This window comes from Ambystoma mexicanum, chromosome 4q (genome assembly GCF_040938575.1).
Source record: "Ambystoma mexicanum isolate Mex_15411 chromosome 4q, UKY_AmexF1_1, whole genome shotgun sequence".
Classification (NCBI taxonomy): Eukaryota; Metazoa; Chordata; class Amphibia; order Caudata; family Ambystomatidae; genus Ambystoma; species Ambystoma mexicanum.
In genome coordinates, this window is record NC_090928.1 from 415,560,128 (window position 1) to 415,588,021 (window position 27,894).

Genomic DNA, 27,894 nt, shown 5'->3' on the forward strand with positions numbered 1-27,894 from the left:
CCTTGTTGCTTGCCTCTTTCTTTCGCTCTGCTCTCTGTCACTCACTCTCTCTCGCTCCCTTCTCTCTTACCTGGCTTCTCTGTGTTCTCATTCTCGGAGTCCAACTCCCTCGCAGTTTCGGTGTGGGTTGGGCAACGTTTCCAGTTCTTGTGTTGCTCTGTGCTCTGAGAGGTCTTTCCCCTCTGCGCTCCAGATTTCGTTTGAGTCTGCAGAGCCCACCTTCCATATCCAGCTGGGTTTGTCCTCTCAGCTCGTCCTGTTTTTTTTTATGCCAAACAGATTTTTCCCCATTAGTCCGTTTCTGAGGAAGGAGCCACTGGTAACGTTGTTTTCAACTTCCCACTGTGGCTTCTCTCCGGGAGCGTGACATTGTCCACAAAAAAAATAAAGAAAGAAAGAAGAAGAAGGACTATCTCTCCAGGAGACCGTATGTAGAGGCTACATCTGATTCTTGGTTGTCAGGTGAGGAGGAGGCTGAGGAGGGGAGGTCAGGATCTTGGGAGTCTCCAGCCCGGGGGTCTGACAGAATGAGGGCCAGGGCCCTGGGTATGTAAGCAGCCGTGGGCTGCCACTATTTGGAATATAGTGGAACCCATACACGGTCAGCAAAGGACATTGATGATGGACAAGCTGTGGGTGGCTACGGGACCCGGGATCCATCTGCCTGTGAGCCTGTAACTGAATGGGAGATCAAGTTGAGGGGAGTATGTGTCAATGCAGTGGCCGGCTAGCATTTGCTACAATGGAGTTGGCCAAAGGAAGAGGTGATTGAAACAAACAGATGTTTGGACAGCGACAACAGCTGAATGTACCCTTGACTTGAGTTGCTTGGCTTGGTAACACGCCCTTCACTGGTGGCTCCTCTGGTTGGTCTGAAGATAACAGAACTAGTTAGATTCCTGATCGAACCTACTACAGAGTGCTGCACAGAGGCAATGATTTACAGACATCTAGCATTCATTATTGACTCGGTAGCCTGTATTAAGTTATTGAATTAGGCTGCTGATTGTATTCTGCAAGGAATCTGCGGTTTACCTTCTTTTTCCCACTGCGAGAGGATGACTGGGGGAAAGCACTCCATATGGGAAAGCAAATTAAGCTGTCTCATTTTTCTGTGTCCAGTGTCATCAGACGGCTTCCGTCTGAACTGCTGAAGAGGAGAAGCCAAGTACCCCCACCAAAAGCTCAGCTCCCATGTTGCCTATATGTTGGGAACCGGAAATTGCGACACGTGCAGTACCAGTGAGGGTGCATATACCGCAAAAAATCCTTGAAACAAGGTATCCATTGAGAAAACCCTAGATACATGCACAAAGAAATAACGTTCTTGTGGAAGGAGTCCCGGAAGAAGTGTGAAAATGAATGAGAAAGGAGACTGGTGATGTCATGCGAAGCAGAACTGATGCAGCCTGGAAAGATATATGAGACGAGAAGACATAGACATTCTATAGAAACTGAAGATGAAGTATCGAAGTTAAGCAACATTTCAGGATCGAAATGAAGATGCTTGTGCAAAGGAGCACCAAAGAAAAGGCAAAGTCATTTTACACTTGTACAGATGTAGTAACACAAGTAGACAAAGTATTCATAAGGCTGGTTATGTAGTGAATAGATTGCGGCGATGCGCCAATGTATATACATACGAATGTATAGAACCTGGATGTTCCACAATGCACTTTTGCAAGGCTTGAAACCCCATGATTGGAAAATATTTCAGTGTGCCGGAGTTGGAAAATAACTGATGACGAAGGAGAATTTGAGAAAGTCTTGGCTGGCCCAGCACCAAGAGTTAAGGCCACAGAGAGCCTGGCTGTCTGTCAAGAAGCTACATTGAATGTGAGAAAGAAACAAACTTCTGTTTCAAATGGAATGAAAAAACACTAAAGGCGTAAAAAGTTAATCATTTAATGCTATTAAATGCAACAAAGAGCTTGAAAACGTGGTCTTCAGTCACATGGACGAGATCAAAATAGCTTTGGGTGAAGCTACACCGAAACCAGAAACAAGTCGATGCCACACTCCCTTTAATTCTCAGGCATGGAGAGCTTCTGCAAGGTCAAGTTCAAAGCCTTAATTGAATGGCAGATTGTAGGAGGGATGATAGATGTTGGGCTAATTGAGTGGGGAGGCATGACCAAACCAATCCTTCCTGCACCTGGGGTACCAGCGTACGTTCAGCTAGCGTGTGGAATATTCCAGAAGGGTACAAGCGTGCCAACCAATTGTAGGGGGCCACATATCAGAGAGCCCTATAGTTTGTGTAACCAATGAATCGTTGTGTATTTTGTGATGATGAAGATGACTTGCAATTGGGATGGGTTTGGTTTTCCACCTGACTTCAGAGACCCAATCACTACCCCCGTCAGTATGGAACATATACCTGGATGTTCCCTGTAAGCCTATTACTTTCCTAGATAAGTTTTCTTACTTTTGCCACATAGTATGACGTCAATGATGACATATTTTCTGCATTAGAATGCAGTTTTTTCATTAGATGAGTTGAGAGAAATTGAGCAAACATCCGTTGATGATCGTTGTAACTCCCTGTTTTAGATAATTGTTAATATAACAGAACAGAATTTTGCCAACCTCCTGAGTCATTTTGATTATGGATGTTTGAGTAAATTCTGCATCCCCATCCATTTCTAAGTATTGCTACCTTGTCTTAAAGGACCCACACCTATGGATTCACTGCAGTGGCTAGACCAGGGGCCCATCATTTCATATCCCCGAGTATAAGATCCTGTACACATTACAGGATTGTAAGCAACAAGACCTGAGGAAGGTTGTGGACTGTGTCCCCTTAACTGATCTAGAATTAACTCATTGTAATTCACAGTTAAGGCAATGGGCTTGCTATAGAAGAGCACTGAAGCTTGGACTAAAATCCCAGAGAGGCAAATTTAGGATGCAAGCAGTAGTGTGCTTTGCTGTAAGATCCATGTGGTGGGCCTACCTGAGGGTGATATTTCTTGAGAAATTATTATTGAAAGCCATGGGGGCGTCTTTGTTATCACTGATGTTCACTGTAGATAGAGCTCTTAGGGCCTTGGTGAGGCCTCAATACCCTTGTGTGTCTCCTTGGGCCCGCATTGCAAAGATACCTAACCACAGAGACAGGCAATTCTGCATTTTTACATGATCTAATGTTTGGCTAATTTATGGACCTTCTCCTCAGGCTATTTTACCAGGCTACACTCAGGAAGTGCAAAATAATTGCATTTCTTATTATGAGGTGAAACCGACGCGTCATAATAATATAAGAAAGTATATAGATTTGCACCGTTCTAGGTACTGTGACAAATCCAGGGAATTCATCCGTTCTCCTCAACTAGGGACTAGGGAGGTGAGCCTGCTATGCAATGCCCCCTCTGGGTGAAACCAGCCCCCCTCTGGAGATAAGGAATGCCCAAGTCTGGGATTCATCCCACCTCCCCTCTGGACTAAGACCCCAATGTTTGTTGGTTATATGGGAAGTGTACCTGCTAATAACATACAGGGCCCCTTTAAAGTAGATGGCTGGATTACTGACCTGTACTCTATTCCACCTCCTGGAGAAACTGATCACCAATGGAATTCTCCCTCCTGTCCACTTCAGGAAGACAAGCAGGAAACCAGGCAGACGAGAGAGCTTCTGGCAAAGAACAAGGAAAGCTAGACCACGCCAAGACGTGCAGCAGGGAGGCGGTCTCTCCAACGAAGGAAGGAGAGCCACGCAGAGGATGTGGTGGGCAAAGAGGAAAGGCTCCACAATGAACATGGATGCTTCGACCAAGGCAGAGACCCCAACCAGGAAGGATGCCGAAGTCCCAAATGAGAGGAAGAAATACTGCAGAACCGACTGCGCAGACCGAAAAGCACTTAAAGATGTGGAACCGCAAGAGCCTGAGAACCCAACACCAGTGTCAAGCCACAGCGTGAGAGAGCAATATGAGGTTATAGAGGGGAAATGGTTGGAGGGAGAAGAGGCCAACGCCACACAGGTCGGACCAAGCCCATAGCCTGCAGTGGCCTAAGAAAGGTAAGACCCTGTAACAGAGTGAGAGAACTGTAATAATCTAGGGGGAGTGAGCCCATAGCCAACCTGGGGTGGAGAAAGCGAAGACCCAGCAAGGGGGTGAAACACCCGCATTGAATAGGGCTAATGAAGCCTGTAGCCCCACAGGCACTCAGAAGCTTAAAGCCCTACAAAGGGGTGAAGAAACCATATTACATAGTGTGGCGACAAGGAATGACAAGACTGACCAAGCGGTGCCACGATGGTTACTATAGACTTTTATTTAACAGAAAAATAAACCTATCTATCCATAACTCTAATTGGATTTCCCTACCTAAACTAAAGAATCTTGGCTCTCGTCAGGAAGTCTATGTAAATCCAAATGAAAAGGCACTGTCCCAGTCAAATAGGCTCCTACTCTATCCCTGTCACTACAGTAAATCATATAACATTCAGGCTCTATTTGTAACCAATTAGAATAACTCCCTTCGCCTGGATGTAAAGTGTCCCAAAGACTCTCAGGTTGTTCAAAGCAAAAGTTCCATAATGTTCCGGCTTTTAACAGCAAACAAAAAAGTTCTACAGGAGTCTCATTGGGGCTAGGAGAATTATTCCCTTCTCCACGCTGGTTCCCTAATATCTCTTATAGTTCTCAGCAATTCTCATAATTCCTTTACAGAGGTTCGCACAGACTCCACTTTCTTTGTATTTTTTATTCTGTCCCCACTGGGACGACGAAGATCCTCCCTGAGTCCCTCTCGACTCTCCAGCACCACACTCTTATGGAACTGCCCAGGGAATTGTTTTACAAAGTGGTTCACTACTCCATTGACTTCTTTACTGTTTGCAATCTCGCATCTTCCCGGCCACCTCACTGACTTATCTGCTTTTCTCCACAACCAGTTACTGCTGGTGGCCTCAGTGTAGTTGTCGGACCCCTCAGTCCACCCACAACAGGCCACGCCACCACCGTCTCTTGCACTCTCCACATATTCGCCTACGATGACCTGCTGTTGGCGGTCTCAACACCGTTGTCGGACCCGGCAGTGTTAGAACTTAGCTTTCTTTGGGCCTCATCACGAATGGGTAAATCCGCCGGGATACCGCCCAATGCAAATAGCATTACCGCGCGCCGTATCCCGAGTTGTGGTACAGCGGTAAGTCCGCATTTATATTGGGTCCATTGATCCAATGGGGCATTTTGGGCACAATCACTGCAGCAGTAATACTGCTGTGGTAATTGCACCGAAAATGGGCAGAAACTCAGTGGATTTACCCAAGCTCAGAGTTGCAGGTGAATCCCAAAGTTTCCGCCCAACTCATAGTTGGGCAGAGCAGTAATGTAGCATTTTTACAGCTCCGCCCAACTTGTGATGAGGCCCTTTCTGTTTTCCTTTATTAGTGGTAGGACACATGTAGGCTAACTTAGGTTTGACAGAGGATTGTAAAGACGCCCTGATGGGCACCCTTTTGTTATTTTCTAGCACAGGAACTCATCATTGAAGTAGGGTTTAGAGTAGGTTTTCTTTAAGTTTAATAATTAGTGATAGAAGTGTACCAAAAAAGTAGTGGAACTGTGACTCCAGTAGGAAGGAAGGGAGCAACGTGCAACCTATTTTTCAAGGGTTGCAGTCATGCTGGTTGACAGCCAATTGAGTTGAAACAGATTTCAGTTTAGCTATAGCTGATATCGCGTGGTAAAATAGAGAAGTGTGCTTTAACTTCACAAAGAACAGTTCCACAATGGTGAAAATAGTTGCAAAAAGTAGTGGAGCTGTTAACAGTAAAAAATAAAAGTAGTGGAACACCGCTCCAGACAGTTCCCGCTCACTTCGACCACTGTTAATAATAAACTTCCAGGTTTAAACATGTTCTCTTGTCCATCTCCTATGTCTGACTTGAAACAGTACTTTACAAAGACAGGTCCTTATGTTTTGAATCACCAATGGATGTGTAGTGCTGAATGGATCAGCCAGACCTATGAAGGAGAAGGGTTAGTTAAAAGACAGGAACCAAGGTGCCCCGCTCTCAATTGTCTCATTCTGAAAATGCTGTCTGTGAAAATCATTGAGCTCGAGCCCAGTTCTTGTTCAACCAGAGACTTTACTGCTCGTTCCTGTTTCAGCCATTGAGACTGTTGCCAGTCAACGACACATGTATGGGGGAGACGAAGGTTGAGGAGTGCTTTCTGTCTGAACCAGCGCTTGTCCCCCAAAAAGAAGAATTGTATCTTGCAGTTTGTATCACTTTCGCCTGTGGATATTTGCTCGTTCATTGAGGGGTTGGATGGCTGGAGATTAACTAGTGCTGAGTTTGTTGTCTAATGGGGAAAGTGTGCAGTCAGGGCTCAACTCGATGGTACAAGCAGGAGGACGGAGTCCACCCACTTTATTCAAAGGGTGGACTCAGTCCCCCATAGCTAAAAGAGAAACAATAGATGTCCTCTTTGAATTTATGAATTAAAGCTGACCTGAACAAGCCACAGTCGTCAGGTTTGTAGGCCGTACGCTTCACTGCTGCACTATATAACCTGATGAAAAATAACAAACAACTAAAGGTGAAATATCCATTTGGGTACTGCATATCCCATGGAAAACATTTGTATTGGCTCTTAGGCTCTAAAACATGCACACCTTTTAAAGTTTTCAAAAACAGTATTAAAAGAAAATATCCTGTCTTGGTTTTGTGTGTGTGTGTTGGAAAGGCAAATGCCATTCGCCCTGTTCAATTTGGGTGGTTATGCAAAGACAATTTAATGAAATGTGCATATTTCACCTTGATATTATAATTTTTGGCTAAGTCACATCCCATTGCGTTTGTTGATGAGTTCCCCTGTAATGTCCCCTCATGGGGCCAGGGTGCGCTGCGCAGCAATGAAAAGGGCCAACACCGGAGCTCTGCTACATGCGTGTTCTTTATTCCAATTCAACGTTCTAACTAACCATCCCCGCCCTCCCGCGTCACTTCCTGTTTCCCCGCCCCCCTTGTCCATCCCACCCTCGTTGCCCCGGAGACGTCAACGTGACATCTCCCCCCTTTTTAAACAGTTACCAAATTCTTTGCAACAGGCGGCGGTCTGGTGAGTATCTAGTCATTCTCCTCGATCCGTCGGCTAAGTCTGCTCCGGGCTCGCTGTGGTCGTGCTGGACTGGGCCTTGGCGGCGTCCCACAGTCAGCAGTTCCTGACCCTGCATCCTGCTCAGGCTCGTCCAATTCCCACTGATCGTCCACGTATGGGTCATCCGATTCATCGTCCGGTGGAGTCTGTACTCTCCCACTCAGACGTCTCGTTCCTGCTTGCGGAAGCTCCTTGAAGTAGAATGAGTTGCGGGTTACCGCTCCTGCTGACCCTTGGGCAGTGATCATCGACCCCTTCTTTTGATTGACAAGGAGGGACTCTTCCCGAAATGTTGCCGTGTGTTTGTGGGTCGATGGCTGACGAACTGCCACTATATCTCCCACTTCTATTTGAGAGGGCTGGGCCCGCCGGCGAGTGTCAGTGTACTCCTTCATCCGGTTCTTGGCAGCATCATCTCGCTCTCTGACCTCCGAGTCGAAGACCGGCCGTGGACTGATTGCTTCCGCTTGTGGAAGTCGGGTCTGCGTGTTTCGCCCAAACATAAGTTCAGCAGGTGTCTTTCCTGTTGTGCTGTGGGGTGTCCCATGGTAGTCCCTCAACAGTTGATTTAACACTTGTTCGTAGGGCTGCTCTGTTAGACGCGCAACCTGCAAGGCACGCTTGAGGTTGGCCATGAATCGTTCGATCATCCCATTAGCTTGGGGCCATAACGGGGTGATCGTTCTGTGATGGAATCCGAGGTACTCCGCAAACTGAGCAAACTGATGGCCACAGAATGGGGCTCCATTGTCCGTCTTGAGCACCTTGGGTACGTCATATGCCGAGAACATGTGGTCCAGTGCCAGGATGATGTGATGGGCGGCCGTGGAAGAGATCACCTGCACATCCGGGTACCGTGAATACTCGTCCATCACCGCCAGGACATACTTCCCCCCTTCGATGGGCCCGAAGAAGTCCGCCGCTATCGCTTCGCATATGTTCTGCGGGAGTTCTGACATGCACAGGGGCTTGGGATGCCGGTTGGGCGTGATGAGGCAGCATGTGGACAGGCTCTTAGAGCGGCCTCTAACCGGGCATCATGTGGGGGAACCAGACCTTCTGGCGGAGCATGCGCTGCGTGGAGACTATGCCTCTGTGGGTATCGTGCGCCAGGTTGATGACTTTTGATCTCATGGCTTCCGGGATCACTAGTTTGCAGTCCTTGAGTAGCAGGCGGTCTTCCGACACAGCCAGTTCTTCTTTCACTAAGAGGAGCCGTTCTACATCTTCCCTTATTTGGCCTCCCGCCGCTTTTCCTCTTTCTTTGGCTCTTCGCCACTGTCCCGACTCTAGTCCTTCACAGATGATGCGGCAGGCTGGATCATTCTCCGTCTCTCTGGCGAGTTCTTCCGTGTTGACACCCTCCGGCGTGGTTTGATGAACCAGATATCTGAGATATCGGTCGGCCACTGATGGTTCGGGCGTGCTCTCACTCCTTGGTCTCCTTGACAGGAAGATCGGCAGGGTTCTCACCTTTCCCTGGCCTGTGTATGATGTTAAATGCGTAGTCCTGAAGTCTTAGCAACCAGCGAGCGATCCGCGGAGGCATTTTGGCTTGTGGGTTGCCATAGAGAAACAGCAAGGCTTGATGATCTGTGACAACTTGGAATGGCTTCCCGTAAAGGAACAAATGAAAATGTTTGCATGCCCATACTACGACCAGCCCCTCCTTCTCTGACTGGGAGTATGCCTGATCAGTGTTCGACAGGCTGCGACTGGTGTAAGCCACTATGTGTTTCTGCGACGGTTCTCAGGGATCAAACTGTGCCAGGATGGCTCCCAAGCCAACGGGACTGGCGTCGACCATCAGTTCTGTCTTCCTGTTGGGGTCGTAGTATGACATGTTTTCCGCCTTCGCGACTCTCACCCTTATTGTCTCGAAGGCACTTTGACAGTCACTAGTCCATTCAAATTTTTCGTTTTGATGGGTCAATTTCCTTAGTGGCTCGCTGACCGAGGCAAAATCTCTAATGTATCTGCTACAGTAGCTGGCCAGTCCTAGAAATGACTGAAGTTCAGATACATTGGTCGGGGCTGCGGTGTCGTTCAGGGCTGATACTTGGAATCAACTGAAAGTGGTTATGTTGCGACTCTCGGGATGTAATACCAGCTGGTGGTATCCCTTTTTTTAGGTCCAGTTTTGAAAAGACCTTTGCCCCGTTCAGCAGGTGGATCATATCGGTGATTTGTGGCGCAGGGTATCTCTCCCTTTTGATAGCTTGGTTCGGGCGCCGCATGTCGATGCATAGTCTGATGGCTTTGTATCCTTTCTTCAGGACTGGGACAATTGGGGAAACCCATGTGGTGGGTCCCGTGGCTTTTTCGATAATGTCTTGTTGCAGCAGTTTCTTTAGCTCATCCTCCACCTTCTTTTGAATGTTGACGGGGATTCCGCGGTATGGTTGGGCTATTGGGCTTATTGAGTCATCTACGTGTAGTTTGATTTGCCGGTTTCTGAGTTTCCTGATTCCCTTGAATATCTTGGGATATAAGTTGTTAATAATTTCCATGGGATCTATGTACTTGTGGACCATTATGTTGTAGAGTATGTGTATCAAACCCATGTCAGCGGCTGCCTTGAAGCTCAACATGCAACCACTGTCTGTTTCGGTGGCCAGGACGTGTATTGGAACTTTCATTTCTTGTCCCTTAAAGCGGCTAAATAGTCCCATGCACTTCAGAGGAGTTTTAGCTCCGTAGGTGTAGATGTCGACCGTGGCCGGCTGGAGCTTCGGTTGTGGAGTTAATTCAGAGTATATTTGTTCACTCACCACATTGACGGTGGCGCCAGTGTCTATGAGGAATTCGGTGGGTCTTTCTTGCAATTTGATAATGAGTGTCGGGCAATGGCCCGTCGCCATGGGGTTACCCAGGGCGTAGATGTATGCCTTCCTTTTCTGGTCACTCCCTGATGAGCTGGGATCGGACTCGGTAGGGGACTGCTCTACCAGGTAGCGTAAGTGTTGTCGTGATCTTCTCTCTGGTCGAGCACGCATCACAAATCTCCTCCTCTCCCTCCTTCTCTGTCGGTCTTCACCAGATTCTTTGTCCCTCTCGTCACTCAGGGCTTGACTCTGGGCATTGGAGGTGTTTGGGGTTGGGTTGGTGCTGGACGGTCCCCCGTAGCGACTCTTTGTACGTGCGGTGTTGTCTCTGGGCCGCTCTCTTCCTCGGTCCCGGAATAGCCTACACACTGCCTTGAAGTGACCTTCCTCGCCGCAGGACGTGCAGCGCTGTCCGACAGCGGGGCAGGTCCCCTCATGTGGATATTCAAAACCACACTTGTAACAGAAGAGTTCTTCCGGCTTCCTTTCTAATTGTAATTTGTTTAAGTTTTCTCCAGCCGGGGTGGTCCCGGAGCTTTCCACTTGAGAGTCAATGGCTCTTTCAACCCTGGCCAGCTCCAGGATTTCTTCCAGTGTGCGGGATTTCTGGAGCAGTTTCCTGCGGAAGACTTGAGACTCGCACCCTGATATGATTTGAGACCTTAAGGCCTCAGTGTTCAAATAGTTAGCGACATCGCAGTGTTTCAGTTTGGTGCGAAGTCGCATCACATATGCGTCCATCGTCTCCCCATTTGCCTGTTTTGTGCTGTGGAACAAATGTCTTTCGTAAATGACGTTGGTGTGCGGTGCAAAATAGGCTGCCAGTGCATCTTTGATATCTTGTATGGAGTCTATGGAGTCTTGGGGCATCTCGTCTATTATGTCGTGGGTGGCAGAGCCTACAGCCAACTTCAAGAGGCACACCTGCCTTGCGTCTGCGACAGGTTCCGTGGCCCCCATGTAAAGATCAAAGTCCCTTATCCATTTGGTCCATCTGGGACCCATGTTGCTCGTGTCTGTCACGTCGAAGGCACCCAGGATCTGGGCCGCTAGAGTGTCTGGTAATTGGTATGGCACATGATCTGGTGCCGGGGCCACTGGCACTTGGGGCCCATTCCCTTGGGCTTGTGCTCCTTGGCCATCGTCTTGACCTGACATGGTGACAGATGTGTGTTCCCCTTAGGGTGGTGACCTCTTTATTGCTGTGTGATGGCTGCCTGGTGAGGCAGAAGCACCATCCACTTGTTTCCCTTCTTCAGGGCGCTTCACAACACCCCCTGCTGTTCTCTCTTGTCCTGGGCACCTCGCAGTGCCTTTCCTAGTGGGTCGCTCCCTTCGGCTCTTATGAGCTTGTGGTGCCGCGTGGAGTCACCCCCCTCGGGCCATGTTTCCCTGGCACGCACTGACCCCTTTTCCCAGCGTTGGGAGCAGTGCAGGTGTCCTTGTTCCTGCCAGCACGTGCCTCACGCATAACCCGTACCTCGTTGTCTCCTTCTGAGCGAGGGCGGGGCTGTCAGCTCCAGCACGTATTCACCGCTGCGGCCCAGGCTTCTGCGTAGGGAAACAGGTGAGCTCCGGCTCCTGCCTTGTGCTTCTCCCTGCGGCCTGCAGCTGCGTAGGGGATTGGGCGGGGCTCCGGCTCTTCCGCGTGTGATCTCTGCGGCCTGCAGCAGCGTAGGGGATTGGGCGGGGCTCCGGCTCCTCCGCGTGTGATCTCTGTGGCCTGCAGCTGGCGTTTGCGCCTTTGAGCGCTCCGCGCCTGGTCGTGGGTGTGTCGAGCGGGCAGTGTCTCTCTCTCTCTCTCTCTCTCTCTCTCTCTCTAGCGTGGACACGCAGCTCCTTATCCCATCCTCGTCACCATTGTAATGTCCCCGCATAGGGCCAGGCACGCTGCGCAGCAATGAAAAGGGCTGACACTGGAGCTCTGCTGCATGTGTGTTCTTTATTCCAATTCAACGTTCTAACTAACTATCCCCGCCCTCCCGCGTCACTTCCCGTTTTACCCCGCACCCCTTGTCCATCCCGCCCTCGTTCCCCCGGAGACGTCAAGGTGACACCCCCACTTTAATTTTTAGGACTTTATCCCTTTGTGTAGTGGAGTGTGGCTAGCACTCGGGCTGTGCCCTGTGTGCCGTTCTGGCCTCCCTACGCCCTGTCGGGCGCATTGCAGGGTTTGAACCTAGGTTGTAGTTGGCACGGGGCAGGGAGGAGTTGCGTTGCCAGGCAGAGCAGAGACGGTCAGGCGCAGCGTGGCTCCTACCGAAGCACTTACTAATAAAGGATTGTTGGACACTGCCTCTTGTCTGCGTCTTCCTTCGCCTCCTCCTCACTGACGCCTTACTGCTCACCACAACAGAATGCATGTCTGTGATAGCTAGAATAGCTATCACAGTCACAGACATGTTTGATAAATTGCCAATCATCCTTATGTTCCCAAAATGCACTTGGTTTGTATGCAAAGGAGCCAGCATCCGACATTCAGGGCACCTGCATTATTCACTACCTAGCTACGCCCAGTCCCTCCCACGCCACTCTGGTGGGGCACTTGCATTATTCACCACCCAGCTACACCCTCAGTCCCGCCTACACCACTCTGGCGGGGCACCTGCATTATTCACCACCTAGCTCCGCCCACACCACTCTGGTGATGTGTGCCCCCTTCTCACCCTCCTAGGGTAATTACTGCGCTTATTGGGGCATTGTGATCGCCAGCACTCGGGCTGCCCAAACCACTTCAAACGTTCAGGTTTGTGCGGTGCCCAATAACACGATCCAAGCAGGTTTTAATGTCTGGGCCAGGAGCAGCTCAGCTGGGAGGCGGATAGATGTTTCGAATATTTCTGGATTAAAAAAGAAAATCCCGAGAGCAAATGAAGGTGGAAGAGTGTCCTGGAAAACGTGTGATTTTAACAACAATGCTTCAGCGACTCGTCCGTTCCTTCTGAATCGTAGAATCCCTGCTTCTTTCCTCATCCCGCAGGGCTGACATTTGTTTTATTTCTACGGGTTAAAAGAACACACCATATAAACCTGGCTTACAGCACACTTTCGAAAAAAATGTTTTTTTTGTTTTTGAAATCCTACATATTTCATTGCTGATGTGGTCGAGTAGCTGAATGATCAGTGCTGGCACCAGGACCACTGCATTATAATCCAGGTCTCGCACTTGAATATGTAGTGTGATCTTTGGCACATCACTTTATCGGCCCAGCCCTCTTTTGCATTTTCTGCCACAAATGGGGGTGCTTGAAGGCAGGTTAACCAGTGCTATGGGTCTCCAGATAAGGTCGGGCCCCCTCCTGCATACTTGCCATGCATATTTAGTTAATGACATCATGTTATGTTAGGTACATTTCTATAGCGCACGGTCACCCGAAGGTATCATGGCACTGAGGAGGGAGACCATGTTCAGCCAAGTAGGCAAGCTGAAGGATGTATACCTAGAAGAGCGTGGTTTTAAGCGCTCTTCTGAAAGCCAAGTGATTTGAGATGTTCCTGATCGCGGAGGGTAAGCCGTTCCACAGGTTGGCCACAACTATGGAGAAGGCACAACCGCCTATCCTAGTGCGACGAAACCTAGGGACAAGGAGAAGGTCTGCGGTGGAAGAGCGCAAGGAGCGCCCAGGCTGATATATCGGAGGATTTCGGATTGAAGAAACTCGGCGCCTTGAGAGTGAATGGATCGGTGGACTATACACATGGCTTTAAATCTGATGTGCTGGCTGACCGGCAGCCAGTGAAGGAAGCGTAGCACCAGAGTAATGTGGGCTCCATAGGGAGTGCCCATTGCTTTCCGGGCAGCCAGGTTTTGTAGACGCTGCAACCGCAGTATAAGGCCAGTCGGTTGAGCCAGATAGAGCGAGTTGCATTAGTCTAGACAAGATTTGACAACAAAATAGCGCTTAAATGGTCCTAAAGGCCGTACTAGGTTAAAGCATAGTTGCAGATATGATCCAGTCCAGTCTGTAGGTGCTTATCCAGTCATGGTTTTTCTTTGCATTCTGGGACTTTTAATCTGAGTTTTATAATGGGAAAAGCATAACTACAAGTCCCATAATGCAAAGGATAAAGTTAGGACTGGAAAAGCACCTACAGATTTGAACAGATCATGTTGGAAACTATGTTAAAGACTTGGGCCTCATCACGAGTTTGGCATGAGCCCTTAAAAGCGTCGGTAACAGTATTACCACTGCATTTAAAGGCTGGGCAAATGATGAGTTGGAGGGAAAATGGCAATTACCATTTTGGGCCGTGTTCGGCAGTTTTCTGCACTTTTACCGCTGGTGCAATTACCGCTGGCGGTAATAGCACTTCCCAACCCCATTGAATCCAATGGACCCAATGGGGAATGGGGATTTACCGTCCCTCAAATTTTGTGATCTGGCTCAAATTGCGCCAGACTGAGTTGCGGTAGCGCTATTAGCGTTGGGCGGTATCCCAGCGGTATCCGGGATACCGCCCAAATTGTGATGAGGCCCTTATTGACATCCTCCGGAAGAGCCTGTCTGCTAAATCTATGTGCTTGTAAATCATGATTTGATTAAGCATGCGAACATTTGCACAACAAACAATCCTCATTATCACGCAATCTGGGCATAAACCTTCGTGAGAGAAGAGACCTGTACAACTGGTGTTTGTTGCAGTTGTTAATTAAACTGCTGATCATTACCGAAAAGTTAATGTAGAAATAGATTTTTGTTACTGTTATGTTTTAAAATGAAAATATGTTTTAGTGGTGTAAACACTGGGCACAGTGCTCAGACATCACTCGTGAGTGTTATTACACGCTAGACTGTCCTGCATTGGTGCAGGCAATCTGGGCATGTTTTCTCATTGTGGCAACGCATTCTTACTGGCAAAACCAATATGACGAGTGTTCTTATGTGGGGATAGCAGGATATAGTGATGCAGCCATAATGTACATTTATGAGCACAACCAGCATGAAAATGCTTTTTGTACTAGGTTATATTGTGGCAAAAGCATCAGGAAAATGATCCTGTGCAGTGTTGGTGATTTACATTTATTGGATTTTTTCATGCGTTAACCTACACAACTGATTGAAAACTGTGTGACTTTTTACTAATTTTTTTAAGCAAGTGTTCTGTAAAATGCACCATTTTAGCCCATTATTTTAAAACGTTGCAGGAATTATAGAATAGGCTCTACCACTGCCCTCCCATACTCCCAATCAGTCCTGGACTGGCCCACCGGGACACCGGGACTTTCCCCGGTAGGCCTCGCAGACATAGGGCCTCTTTTCTTAGGGGAAGGATCCAGAATCAATTCATGACATGATCCATCCATGCCAGCCTGAACTAGGCTGGGTGTGGTCTGCTCATCTCTGCCTGTGTGATTCTGCCTGTGGCTCGCCTCAGTGTATTGTGGGGGGCACTGGGCATCATTAAAACCGCACACGGCACGTGCCCTAGTGTGCTTGCATGCGCAGGTGCGGCAGAGGCCGTGCTGAAGTGTCAGTGCTCTGGTGACGACGATGAAGCGAGCTGCCATCTGCATCGACCATTCAGCACTGACTGCAGACAGCAGGGTTTCGTTCCAGAGCGTTACACAGAAAGGTAAGGAGCAACTTTAAGTCTGGATGGATTGCGCTGTGCAATGCTGTGCGAGCGACTGGCCTTGTAAGACATCAAACAGAGTGGTGCCTGTGATTTCGTAGTCGGGTGCAGTAATGACTGAAGTTCCTTTCGAGTCTGACCGTAATATTTTGACTTCCACGGGCAATCTCACTGCTATGAAGGCAACATATTACAGACCATGTACTTGTCCTTAAGCACTCAGACACACACTATCCTGGGGTTATCTTGTAATCCTCACAGTGACATCAATCATATGGGTAGGGCTTCGTGCCCCTGGAAAAGCTACCTGTGAGCCCTGGCACACAGCTAATTAGATTGAGGTTTGGCTTAGAGGAATGCAGTGATGGTAGAGAGATGTCCCTTTGTTTTCATCACAGTGAGCCTGGAGACTGCACTTGGGGTGGTAGTGGTACTCCGTATAAATCAGCATGACATAACATAGCAGCGTGAATCTCATACAGCGCATCAGTCATTGTTTTGACCGTTATTTTGTACACCAGATCAACCTGCCATCCGTTTGTGTGGCCCCTTTTTGGAGGCTTCCCACAGCCAGGTTCCAATCAATGTTACGTAGTTGTCAATATTCTTTTATTGGCATTTGTCGCACCGTGGTATAGGCAGGCATGAAGTGAGCTAAGCTCAATGTGACACTCCGTTTCGAATGTAAACAGTGAACGCGATATTATTCACGTGTTTGTGGTCTTTGTGGTGCTGCAAAAGAACTGGAGTGAGCACTACAGAAAACAGCAAATGTGTTGTACAGCAATGGTGTCAAAAGTCTGGCTCAGCCGGGAATGCGTGATCACAACATCCGTGTGCCAAAGTTTAACACTATCGCTTTCGCTAAAGAAGCCACAAAATGCAAACCAGTACGTTGGTGCATAAAGGTGTCAGTTATTCACCCATGGCCATAATAATGTAGGTGTACATTGTCTGGATAGGTGGTGGATGCCCAGTGACCACGCAGGCAGCCTGCTCAACACCCCACTCCTCCCCCGCCCCATGTTCCCCAGGTGCCTTCTGCATGAACATAGGGACAAGTTAAACTGTCCAAGCGCTGATGCAGCATGTGGCTCATAGAAGCATCCGTGAATACACATAGAGCTTTCATATGATGGAAAACTCGTGTACAGTGAATTACAACCTGGACCTTATTGGAGGCCAAAGCAGTGTGTGTACAGTGCACGTGAGACTGGAGGGATTGTGCCACGCAATGCTGTGTGAACGACTGGCCTTATGCATAAGACATCAGATAGGGGCGCCCGTGAATGCGCAGGCGCGAGCGTAAGGACTGAGAAGGTCGTCATCAGTCAGCAGTCCTTGCAGAAGTCATCATTAACATCCACACTTGGCATTTGTGCTGATTGACGGTTTAAAAATGTGTTTTGTATTTGAGAAGAAAGCATGTATTACTTAATGCCCCAACAACAATGTCATCATGTACCGTGTCTACACACCCACCCAGTGTTTTGACATTTTGGATGTATGGTGCTGAAGACGACCCCAAACTCTCAATACGGATTTCACCTTAAGAAAAAGTGCAACATGCAAACACGTTGGCATTGGCGATGTGGAGCCACTTATAATCATACCGCTATGGTTGAACGCACAGGTGCTGTGCCACTTTGTCAGGACACTGTGGGCACTTCATTGGCATGACTCACTGATCTTATACCAAGTCAACCTTTTTGTTAGTTGTGGCTAAAGTGCCACCTACAACCTTAAAATCTTGCATTTGAGTGCAGCTAGGGAAACATATATAAGGTGGCACACAAAGCTTATATTGGTTATTTACTGACCCATTGACTGCCCATGCACATGCTAATCCCAATGCCCATTTCTATCCACTTTCTGCCCCTCTCCATCCAAAACGTGTGCTCCTGAGACTCTCTTTGAGCTAGCTTTTTCAAGCCTTCCCATCAAACTTTGTGTTCAAAGTGCCTGCCAGTGTTTTCTCAGATCAGTCTTCTGAGAGTTAATGATTTAATTGGAACTATAAAAGTGCTACAGGTGTAATAGAAATGTCAATCAGGTCTGCTTTTAGCCACTCGATTTATAAGCCCTACGCCTGTCCTTCAATGAAGACATGTTAAAATCAAGCATTGGCAAAGCCAACAGCTTAAACATGTGTAGCATTTAAAGGCATTGCTATTATATGCTACTCTCACCACTTTGCAGGTGCTACAATCCAGTTAATACCACTATGGCAGTGCCTGGCAAATGCCTTTCCCATACCTACACAAAAGCCAAAACTGTTGGCATTGCCAATGCTTGTTTACGAATGCCTTTTATCTGCGTGCCCTTCCCAGCAAAGGAATAGGATGAAATGGATTATGGATGCATGTTGTCTGGCACCTTTAAACTGGATGAATTCGCTTTTGTCATCTGCAAAATGTGTAACATCCCAGGACCCTCTATCACTGAAGATCTACTTTGAGAGATCATGAACTTATTTAAAACATCACTTTTTTAATCCTTATATGTTTAAAACATGATTTCCACTCATTTTGACTCATTGTATTCAACATTTTCTTGGGGGATACTCCCAATTCCCTTGTGCTGTGCTCGCTCGTTCAACGAAATATGGGCCACTTTGGAAAACATTTTCCAGGGCCACATTTGGTGCCCAGTCCGGCCCTGCTCCCAATTCCTTAGTACAGGCTCCCTCGCTATGCTCAGACTCTCACATATTTGTGGGAGACATTTACTCGCTCTAATCAATAAATCGCCAGCTGCTGCTGCTCATTTACCAATCTAATTTCTAATGATGGTTTAGAAGTCTAGAATATGTTGTATGTCCTCCGCTCACGGAGTACCGAGTGCCCCTCCCCCAGACGACAGACACACATGGACACACGTCCTGCTGGTTCGGGCTATCCAGTGTGGCGATGCCCCATGACGGGACGCGCACGCGGCGGCGTGACGTTGCACGCAGTCGCGTGCTGTATAAATAAACAGGGCGTTCCTGGCCGCGGCAGAGCGACCGGAAAGCCCGAACTGTAAGGACATGTGTCGAGTGTGGTCCTTACAGGGTGGGGGCTTACGGGACCGCATGGGGGCCAGTACAAACCCCAACAGGGGCGACAGGTGGATGTGGATGCCCGGGCCCGGCGGTGACAGAATTCCATAATTTTTATTCCCTGAAACGGAACGAACAGACATTTTGTTTCATGCCGTGGCTGCGGATTGCGACCATTTTGTCAGCAAGGCCGTGGAACTTCACCAAGCTCCGGTTTGGATGGTGAAGGTGATTTGGGCCTCCTACGTCGAGAGAGAGCAAGGAGAAGGGCTAAAATGGCTGGGCCTGCTTAGCACAGTTCTTTTTCTTCGCTTAATTTTTGGAACTCCTACACCACTGGGTGTTGCTGCAGTGAGGGGGCACAGTGCTTCTTCATCCCCTTCATCATCAGGCTGCTGTGGCCTCTTCCTCGCGCTCTTCATCATCAGGGTGGATTACTGCAGTGGTGGATCCTCAAGTTGGCAGGGTTTTTCTTCTGTTTCTTCAGTTCTGGTGGCAGTCTTAGGAGAGCTGAGGACAAGATTCCACCATCCCCTCCCCAGGTTGGACTGTTACTTTGCCTGAGTGGGGTGTCCAGACTGTGAGGTGGTGGTGGGTGATTGAGTTGCGGCCCCCAGGTTCCAAAGTGGGGGTGCCTGTGCACTCAAGCCCATGAGCGACTCTGACGATCAAGGCGGTGGGCTCCCTGCAGCCGCACAGTTTCCCCAGGACGGTGGTCAGGCGGCAGCTCAACAGCAGGTCTTTCAGGCTCTGGTGCTTCCAGTGCAACACCCAGTGGCGGCTCCACAGCTACCCCCTCAACTCCAAGTAGGTGGTCAAGCTCCTGTGCCTCAGGGGCCACCGGTGGTACAGCCAGTTGCTCAGCAAGGACTTCCTATCATGGCCCAAGCACGTGCCCATGCAGCCCTGCAGCCCATCCCAGAATTTGACGCATCGGGCCTACCATCCAGCATGGGGCCCAGGTGGAGAAGGTGGGTTGGGCGCCTCGATATGTACTTCAGGGCTGCCCAGGTGACGGATGATGACAGCAGGGTGGCAATTATGCTGTACTCCGCAGGGCCTTCGGTCCAGGAGATTTGTGAGTCGCTTCCTGCAGGGGATGGCTCTTACGATGCGGCCAAGGGGGCACTCCTGGCCCATTTTCTGCCCCTTGCCAACGTGGACTATGAAAGATTTGTCATGCTGTCGGCCAAGCAAAAGGAGGATGAAACACTGGACACCTTCTATGGTCGCCTACGTCGCCTCTCCCTGGGCTGCGCATGGGGAGACGCGGAGGACATGATGCGCACAATGCTAATTCAGGCGTGCTCTGCTGGAAAACTCAGGAGGCAGGTCCTGAGAGAGCCGGGTATCACTCTACCCCGCATCCTGGAACTAGGAGGTGGACCATGAGGTGGACGGAGGCTCGGGCAACCAAGATGGAGGCGGGGACCCGCTCAATAAAGTCGGAGGAGGTGTGTGCCATGTGGCATGGTGTTAGAGGAGTGAGAAGGCCTGGTGTGGGACCCCGTGACCGAGCAGGGAGAGCGGGGGAATCGTGCCAGAAGTGCGGGTACGACCTCCCCCACCCGACGGAGTGTCCGGCGGCTGGATGGACATGTGGTAGGTGCGGCCTGCCTGACCATTTTTCGAGGGTGTGTAAGGCAGCCCTGCCCGTGATGGTGCCGAGAGGCCCAGCTTGGACGTGGGTCCCGCGCCAAAACCGCCCACCAAATGTGGCCCAGGTGGACCAGGGCGGGGAGGATGCCCAGGTGGACGAGGCCGAGGAGGAAGAGGAAGAAAACATTTTCTTTCTTTCCAGTGTGGGGATTCTGAAGGGGAGGAACAGGAGGCAACCGAGGTGTGTGGTGAAGGTCAATCACTCACCGGTCCCGGTGCTGGTGGACACGGGAGCCTCGGTCAATGTGATGGCCCGGGGGCACTATGATGCCCTCGACTCGCCCCCAAACCTACTCACGCCGAGAGCCCGCATATTTGCGTTTGGAGGACTGGAACCAATACCGCTGGACGGTGCCTTCGTGGCGAAGATGGAGCATGAGGGCTCGCAGATCAAAGCCCGGTTCTATGTGACGCCCATAAGCAACAACACTTTGCCGAGCTGTGCCGCCGCCGAGGCTCTTGGAATTGTCAGTTTCGCATACTCAGTATACCTCGAGGACATCAATGATCTGCTCGACAAGTATGCCGCCCTCTTCAATGGCATTGGAAGGATGACCGGTGACCTGGTAAGGTTGCACATCGATGACTCTGTGCAGCCCATCGCCATGAAACACCGCAGGGTACCGATTCATCTGAGGGAGCAGGTTGATAAGGAGCTGGACAACCTGGTGAATCTCAACATCATCGAGAAGGTGGAGGGCCCGACCCCCTAGGTGTCCCCGATTGTTGTGGCTAGGAAGCCCAAACAACCTGACTCTGTCCGGATCTGTGTAGATATGAGACTGCGCAACAAGGCCATTAAGAGGGAGCGGCATCCCACCTCCACTATCGATGACATTATTGCGGAAGTACAAGGGGCTCGGGTCTTTTCCAAATTAGACCTCAGAGCAGGCTATCATCAGGTCGTCCTTCATCCTGAGTCCAGGTATATCACCACATTCACCACTCACCAAGGTCTATACCGGTACAAGAGACTGAGCTTTGGGGTGTCATCGGCTGCAGAGGTCTTTCAGAATATTATTCGGGGCGCCCTCGCAGATCTGGAGGGTGTCCTAAACATCAGCAATGACATTTTGGTGTTCTCAAAGACCGAGTTGGACCATCTGAGAAAGCTGGGGAAGACCTTTGAGAGACTGCAATCGCTAGGCCTCACCCTTCACAGGGACAAATGTGAGTTCCTGCGCCCTTCCATCGAATTCTTTGGTTTTGTCTTGAAGGAGGGGGGGGTGTCGCCGGACCTGCGGAAAGTCCAAGATGTTAAGAAGGCACAGCCCCCCGAGTCGGTGTCTGATGTGAGGAGCTTCTTCTGCATGGTAACCTACTGTGGGCGTTTCATCCAAAATCTCGCCTCTAGGTCTGAACCACTCAGGGCTCTGACGAAGAAGGAGTCAGCCTGGCACTGGGGCCCGCTCGAGCAAGCGGCCTTTGAGGACATTAAGAGCGCCCTGACAGCTGAGGACACCATGGCGTTCCTCGACCCGGCGCTGACGTCAGAGATCGTTGTGGACGCCAGTCCGTTTGGCCTGGGTGCCGTGCTGACCCAGGTCGACCGGGACGGGAGTATCCGGCCAGTGGCCTACGCCAGCAAAGCGCTCTCAGAAACTGAACAAAGATACTCACAGAACAAGCGTGAGGCGCTGGCGGTCCTCTGGGGCTGCAGACATTTTCGGCTCTATGTCTTGGGGCGTCCAGTGACGGTGGTGACAGACCACAAGCCCCTGCTTCCCATTCTGGCAGGGTCATCCTCGAAGCCACCGGCCAGAATCGAGAGGGGAATGCTCGCTCTTCTCGAGTATGGAGTCACCCTGGTGTATCGGCCAGGGGCCAACAATGCGGCGGACTATCTCTCCAGACATCCGGGAGTGCGTGGGGGAGATGAGTATGACACTTGTGCGGAAGAGGCCGATGATCACGTCCGAATGGTGGTGTAGGCGGCCACGCCGAACGCAATGCCCTTGTCAGAACTGGAGGCGGCAGCTGCCGAGGACGAGTGCTTCCAGATCCTAAAGCACTCCATGCAGCAGGGCTCCTGGAAGTCTGTCCTGGAAGCTTTGGCGGGGCGGACCCAGGAGGCCAAGACAGGACTTGAGCAACAATGGAAGGTCAAGGAGGCATTGTCCATCTCAGCATCGGGCCTGCTGCTCCGAGGTGACTGGATAGTGGTTTCCCAGTCCAAAGTAAAGGATGTGATCACCTTGGCCCACCATGGACACCAGGGTGCCGCAAAGACCAAGGCCAGGCTGAAGGTCTGGTTCCCCAAGCTTGAGCGGAGAGTCGATGACTTTGTGGCGGCCTGTGTATGGTGCCAGGCGGCATCTCCTCTGCAGCGAGAGCCGGCCATCGAAGCAATGCCCCGAGGCACGCGACCCAGGGAGGTCGTCCATGCAGACTTTGGGTCAACGTCCATAGGCACCCATTTCCTTGTAATCGTCGACGAATATTCACGGTATCCGGAGGTGGAGTTTGTCGAGTCAGTGGCCTTCGAGCACATAGTCGTGGCCGTGGAGAAAGTGTTCCCGGCCCATGGGTTCCCCCACACCTTGTGCTCAGACAACGGGTCGCCGTTCCAGAGTGAGCGCTTCTCTGAACTCATGGAGAGCTGCGGGGTCGAGCATAGGAAGGTGTCCCCGTTGTGGCCTAGGGCAAATGGAGATGCTGAGAGACTGATGCGGACGCTCAATAAGACATTCAGGATCGCCCAGGCACAAGGACAGCCACTCCAACGAGTCCTATACCAGTTCCTGCGGGTGTACCGCACCACCCCACATGCATCCACGGGGGTGGCTCCGGCTGAGGCCCTGTTCAAGCGCTGCCCCAGGGGTCTATTACCCGAGGTCGGGGAGAAGGAGCCCGGGGTGATTGACAATCAACAGGTCGAGGTAGACCGGCGGGTGAGGATTGAGCCGGAGAACCTGCGAAGGGGTCTCCGCCGTCAGCGGCTCGAGCCGGGGAAGGACGAAGTCCTTATCCGTAATCGATACCCCCATGGAAAGCTCTCGCTCCCCTATGAGCCAGAGCCATTGGACGTTGTGGCTGTAAAGGGGTCCATGGTGACGGCCTCTGACGGAAGATCTGCAGTCACCCGGAATGTCAGCTTCTTTAAGAAACTGGTTGATCCAAGAACTGAACCACCGCTGGAGCCGGACTTAATGGAGATACCGGAAGACGGAGGAGTTTCCTCCAGCACACCTGAGTCCCCTGTCCGGGGGACGTCTGCAGAAGGACTTCCCGTGCCGGAGGTAAGCGGGAGGTACCCCCAGAGGGCTGGGCGAGGGAAACCTGCTTACCTCAGTGAATACGTGCTGGGACAGTTGGTTGGTCAACCTGAGTGAGGGGATCCGGGTGGCTGACATTAAAGGGGTTTTGGGCAAGTGTGGCGTGAAATGTAATAGTTAATTGTTTTAGTGGTTTGCAGTGTATATTAAAAGCATGTGTGTGTCCTCCCGAAAAAGGAGGAGTGTGGCGCTGCCCCGTGTCAGGACGCGCACGCGGCGGCGTGATGTTGCACGCCGCCGCGTGCTGTATAAATAAACGGGGCGTTCCCGGCCGCGGCAGAGCGACCGTGAAGCCCGAACTGTAAGGACGTGTGTCGAGTGTGGTCCTTACAGGGTGGGGGTTTACGGGACCGCATGGGGGCCAGGACAAACCCCCAACACCCAGTCGCACTGCCTCGGCCGGGAACGCCCACTTTATTTGTAGTGCACACGGATGCCCTTAAAAGGGCAACACCACAGGAAAGACCAGGTCTTACACTCATTTATTGTGATTTGTTCTGGACCGTATGTTAGGTTATGTTATTTCCTGTGATGTCATGAGTTTAGAGGTTATGTGATGTAATTTCCTTTGATGTTATTATTAAACTAATTCCTATTTTTCAACCTTCAAGAATCCTACAGATTTTTGGTCACAGGATGTTGGCAAGTACGTATATAACTAATGTTATGTTCCCACAAGCAGTAACCTGCATACATGTTTGTTATTTCGGGGTAAATTGAGCCCAATAATTTACTGAATTCTTACTTATAAATGTAACATGCAATAAACTTCAAACGCCAAAATGAAATTGAAGCTGGTTTCTGAAATCAAACTAGAATAGAAGTTTCGCAGAACCAGAATGAGACCTGCTCAATCTCGGATTAACTGTAGCGTGCGGGTGCATGAGCAAATACGATTCTTCGGCTCATGGGTTTCCCCACACCTTATTACCATGAGGTAGTGAAAGGCCCGGGCATCTTGCGAAGTAAATCGTGTAAATAGATGACGAAAAATGCTTTGCATGGAACATAACGTGGAAGCCACGTGAAGCCACGTGACAACGGCACGTTGCTAGGTCCTTTCATCTAATAGGAACTAGTTGTCAGTGCCACTGCCAGCATCATAGATAGTCATGGAGAGGAAGACCCTAAACCTACCTCTGGGGCCCGAGAGTCTCTGCTTTGACAAGGACGTGTTTATGAAGGTCTGTGCGGGGAAGCCTGGGTAGATGAGAGCATGTGTGAACATTCCTTTGATTAGCTGTCATGCGTGCGAATGGCAGCAGAAATCTCAAACTGACCTGTGAAGTAGAATTTCATTCGGTCTTGGATTGTCATGTTTAATCAGGTATTTTGTAGTTTTGCATTGCCCAACATTAATGCAGGGTAAGGCAGTACCAGACTGAAAATGAAACAAGCACTGGCTCAGCCAATAGCCTTGGCACTTTGTTATTGCATGTATTGGGTATGACGATGTTTTTCTTGAATGATGCGTGACCATTCGCATCGGCGCCCATTCTCATTTTTTTTTAAATTCATTCACTATGGTTTGTTTGCAGTTTTAATTTTCAAACTAGCTTTTGTGCTGTAGAACATGTGCCAGCATGAGTTTCGCCAACCGTCTTCCTTGGGTCTTTTTGCCAGGTTGTTTTCCTCTAGTGTACTTGTGTTGCGGCGGTTGTATCATTTTGTTGCATGTTTAAAAAATAGCAGGGGGTGTGACCCTAACGTCTATGGTCAACACGTCCTCTATTGGCTGTGTATTCTGCTTTTTTGGGAGTGGGTGTAAAAACCCGTACAACGAGATGATCCAAGCACTACATTAGTAGCTAAGTGGGAAACAGTATACAGCGCCCTAAAGAAGCAGTTTGCCGACACAAGTATCAATATAAGTCTGTTACGTTAATTCGCGTTTTTACTGCACCCATCATCTCTATATTGGGCGTCTGTCACAAAGGCTTCTCCATATAGTGGTGCAACAGCATTGGAAATTAAAATGACAAGTGAGCCAAAACATGTGTATCACTTAAATGAATGGAAAAGGGCGTCAATACTATCTGCCATCCATCTGTTGTATCTGAGAGTATGTGTATGGGTGAATTCAGAGGTAGGTCTTATTGAATGTGATGATGTATGCTGGAATGAAGGGGACCGTGAGGTTCCATGAATGACAGTTAAGGGACTTGGAGTATAAACAGGAACCAGGGTGGATGCAAGAGCCCTACTCTCCTCTGCTAACATCTTATCCTATAACTAAGAAGAAATAAAGCATCCTGTTCTTTCACAATTACCTGGGTCTGGTCTGGTTCCTGCTCCATGTTCATTTAGAGACCCAGATACATCATTTGGCGACAACGATTACCAAAGCGAGCCCAGAAAAGAGGGGGAGAGTGAAGGATGATGATGAAGAGAGGCCTGATGCGATAATTCAGTCCATGGTAAGATCCGAGTCAGTGGAGACAGAGCAGAGGCCATAAGAAGTAAAACCCAGAAGAGTCCATGCTGTTTGAAAGTCCATGAGAGGACCAGGACAAGTGTCGGTCCTGCAAGTGTAGATATATGGCTGGAAAGTGGTGCACCCTTGCGCGGATCCAGCAGAAAGTGCACACTGTCTGGGTACATCGAGCGGCCACAGTTATCTGCTGCTTTGAGCGCCGTTGTGCTTGGACGAAATGTCTTATTGTGTGACACAAAGTCCTTGTGCAGCAAGTCCCGCTTAAAGGTACTGTAAAAAAATTTAAAGAAATGATGGCGCACCTGTTTGGGGCCATGGTGAGGGTTGGAGGGGCCGTCGGCGACGCATGTGCCAAACCGGCCCTGCGTTCCAGCCGTGCCGTTGGGCTGGAATGCAAGAAAAAGACCCGGCGCAATCATTTCTTTCGCTCTGTTTGTGGAAAACTCACTAGAGGAAAGGCCCTTTGAGCGTGCACATACGCGTTGATGCACAAGGAAGTTCAGTGCGTTTCTTATGAACGCATTTCGAACACTGTAATTCGTTTCAAACCGCGCTGGGTGCGGTCCATGATAATGGATGTGCGTTGATCAAAAGAAGTCCGTGGTGCAGCAGTATGATGCGGCCATCATCGAACAATCCAAATGAACTAAAAGGGACTGTGTGGTACATGCAAGGCGGGCGGCTTCATTATGAACTTGGTCCGTTTAAGGCTGGTGAAGTGCTTTGTGCTTAGGGTTGACATTTCTAATCTTATTTTCGGGGGCGCTGTGATAAACGGGAAATATGCACAATGCTGGCTGGAACATAACAAGTATGGATTATTTTAACCTTGTACTGCGGCGCTGGAAAAGTAAACATCCTGTTGTATTTCTTATCGAAGGGAAAGCAAGAACACGTTCACAACAGAGGGCCGCAGCAAACAAGAAATGGACACGACATTTCAACATACTGACAGTCGGGCCCAACAGGTCCACGCCGGCCGCCTGCACCGGAGGGCAGACGGGAGCCTGCAAACCCACACACCACAACCAGCAGACTGCTGGCCACAACAAGGAGCCCGCCGGCCGTCAATAAATTAGAAAGGGAGGCGGAGGCCCTGCAACCACCCCCACACCCCCCCGATCCCCACATACCGCACTCACTGTAGATGCCAGGTGGGCACGGAACCCCCAGCCCCGCACAGCAGACAGGAGACCAGCGGGCAAACCCTGAGGACACCGGCAGATGCAGCCTCCGGGCCCTGCAGCTCCGCAGGAGGCCCGTCGGAAAACCAGCACCCTGCAGCACCAAGCGCCGCAGAGGAGCCACCAGGTTAGGGACACCAGCCATTGCCCCGCACTGAGAGGATCAGAAAATTCCGACAGGAACAAAAGAACTACCTTGGATCGGGTGAGTATGAGGTTATACCTCCTGGGGTGGGAGGGGCCAGTAGAGGCCAGCTTGTAAAAGTTCCTGGGAGTAGAACAAACTCAAAGGTAAGTACTGGGATGAGGAAGAGGGAGGTGGAGGTAATGCAGCAACATAGCAATACTTTCCCACGACCAGTAATCCAACGATTATCTGAGCATATGGTTTTGTGAGAATATGTGCAAAGAGCCTGCTAGCATACGTTGGTAGTCTCAGCAGAGCGACGCTACAACTGAAGGGATATAGAGTACCTTTTCAGAGTGTCAATTATTATGCACACATTTATGAGTAGGTTCCTCCTCCGTGACAGGAACCCTTATTTATTTAACCTATCCATCTGAGAGGCAGATACACCCCTTCATAGCTCTCTACCATCCTAAAATGTTACTATACTCCAAGATAGGATAGGTAACCTGAGGCTTTCTATGCAAGTTTCTGCTTATCATCCCCCAAACGCTGCTCCTTTTTGGGAGAAGGGTTTGCTCATTAAAATGTTTCTTGATTACCAAACAAACCTATTTGATTAGCAATGTTATTCTAATATTTTTAATGCCACCAGAAGTTA

General features: G+C 49.8%; 1 protein-coding gene across 1 annotated transcript in view; it reads left to right on the forward strand.

Moving 5' to 3' along the window:
- The first annotated feature begins 24,546 nt into the window (after positions 1-24,546).
- COG2 (component of oligomeric golgi complex 2) overlaps positions 24,547-27,894 on the forward strand; it is a 1,367,578-nt gene continuing 1,364,230 nt past the window's right edge. The window contains exon 1 of the mRNA XM_069607998.1: positions 24,547-24,672. Within this exon, the coding sequence (XP_069464099.1) occupies positions 24,601-24,672 (72 nt within the window). The 5' untranslated portion in view covers positions 24,547-24,600. The remainder of the gene's footprint in view (positions 24,673-27,894) is intronic.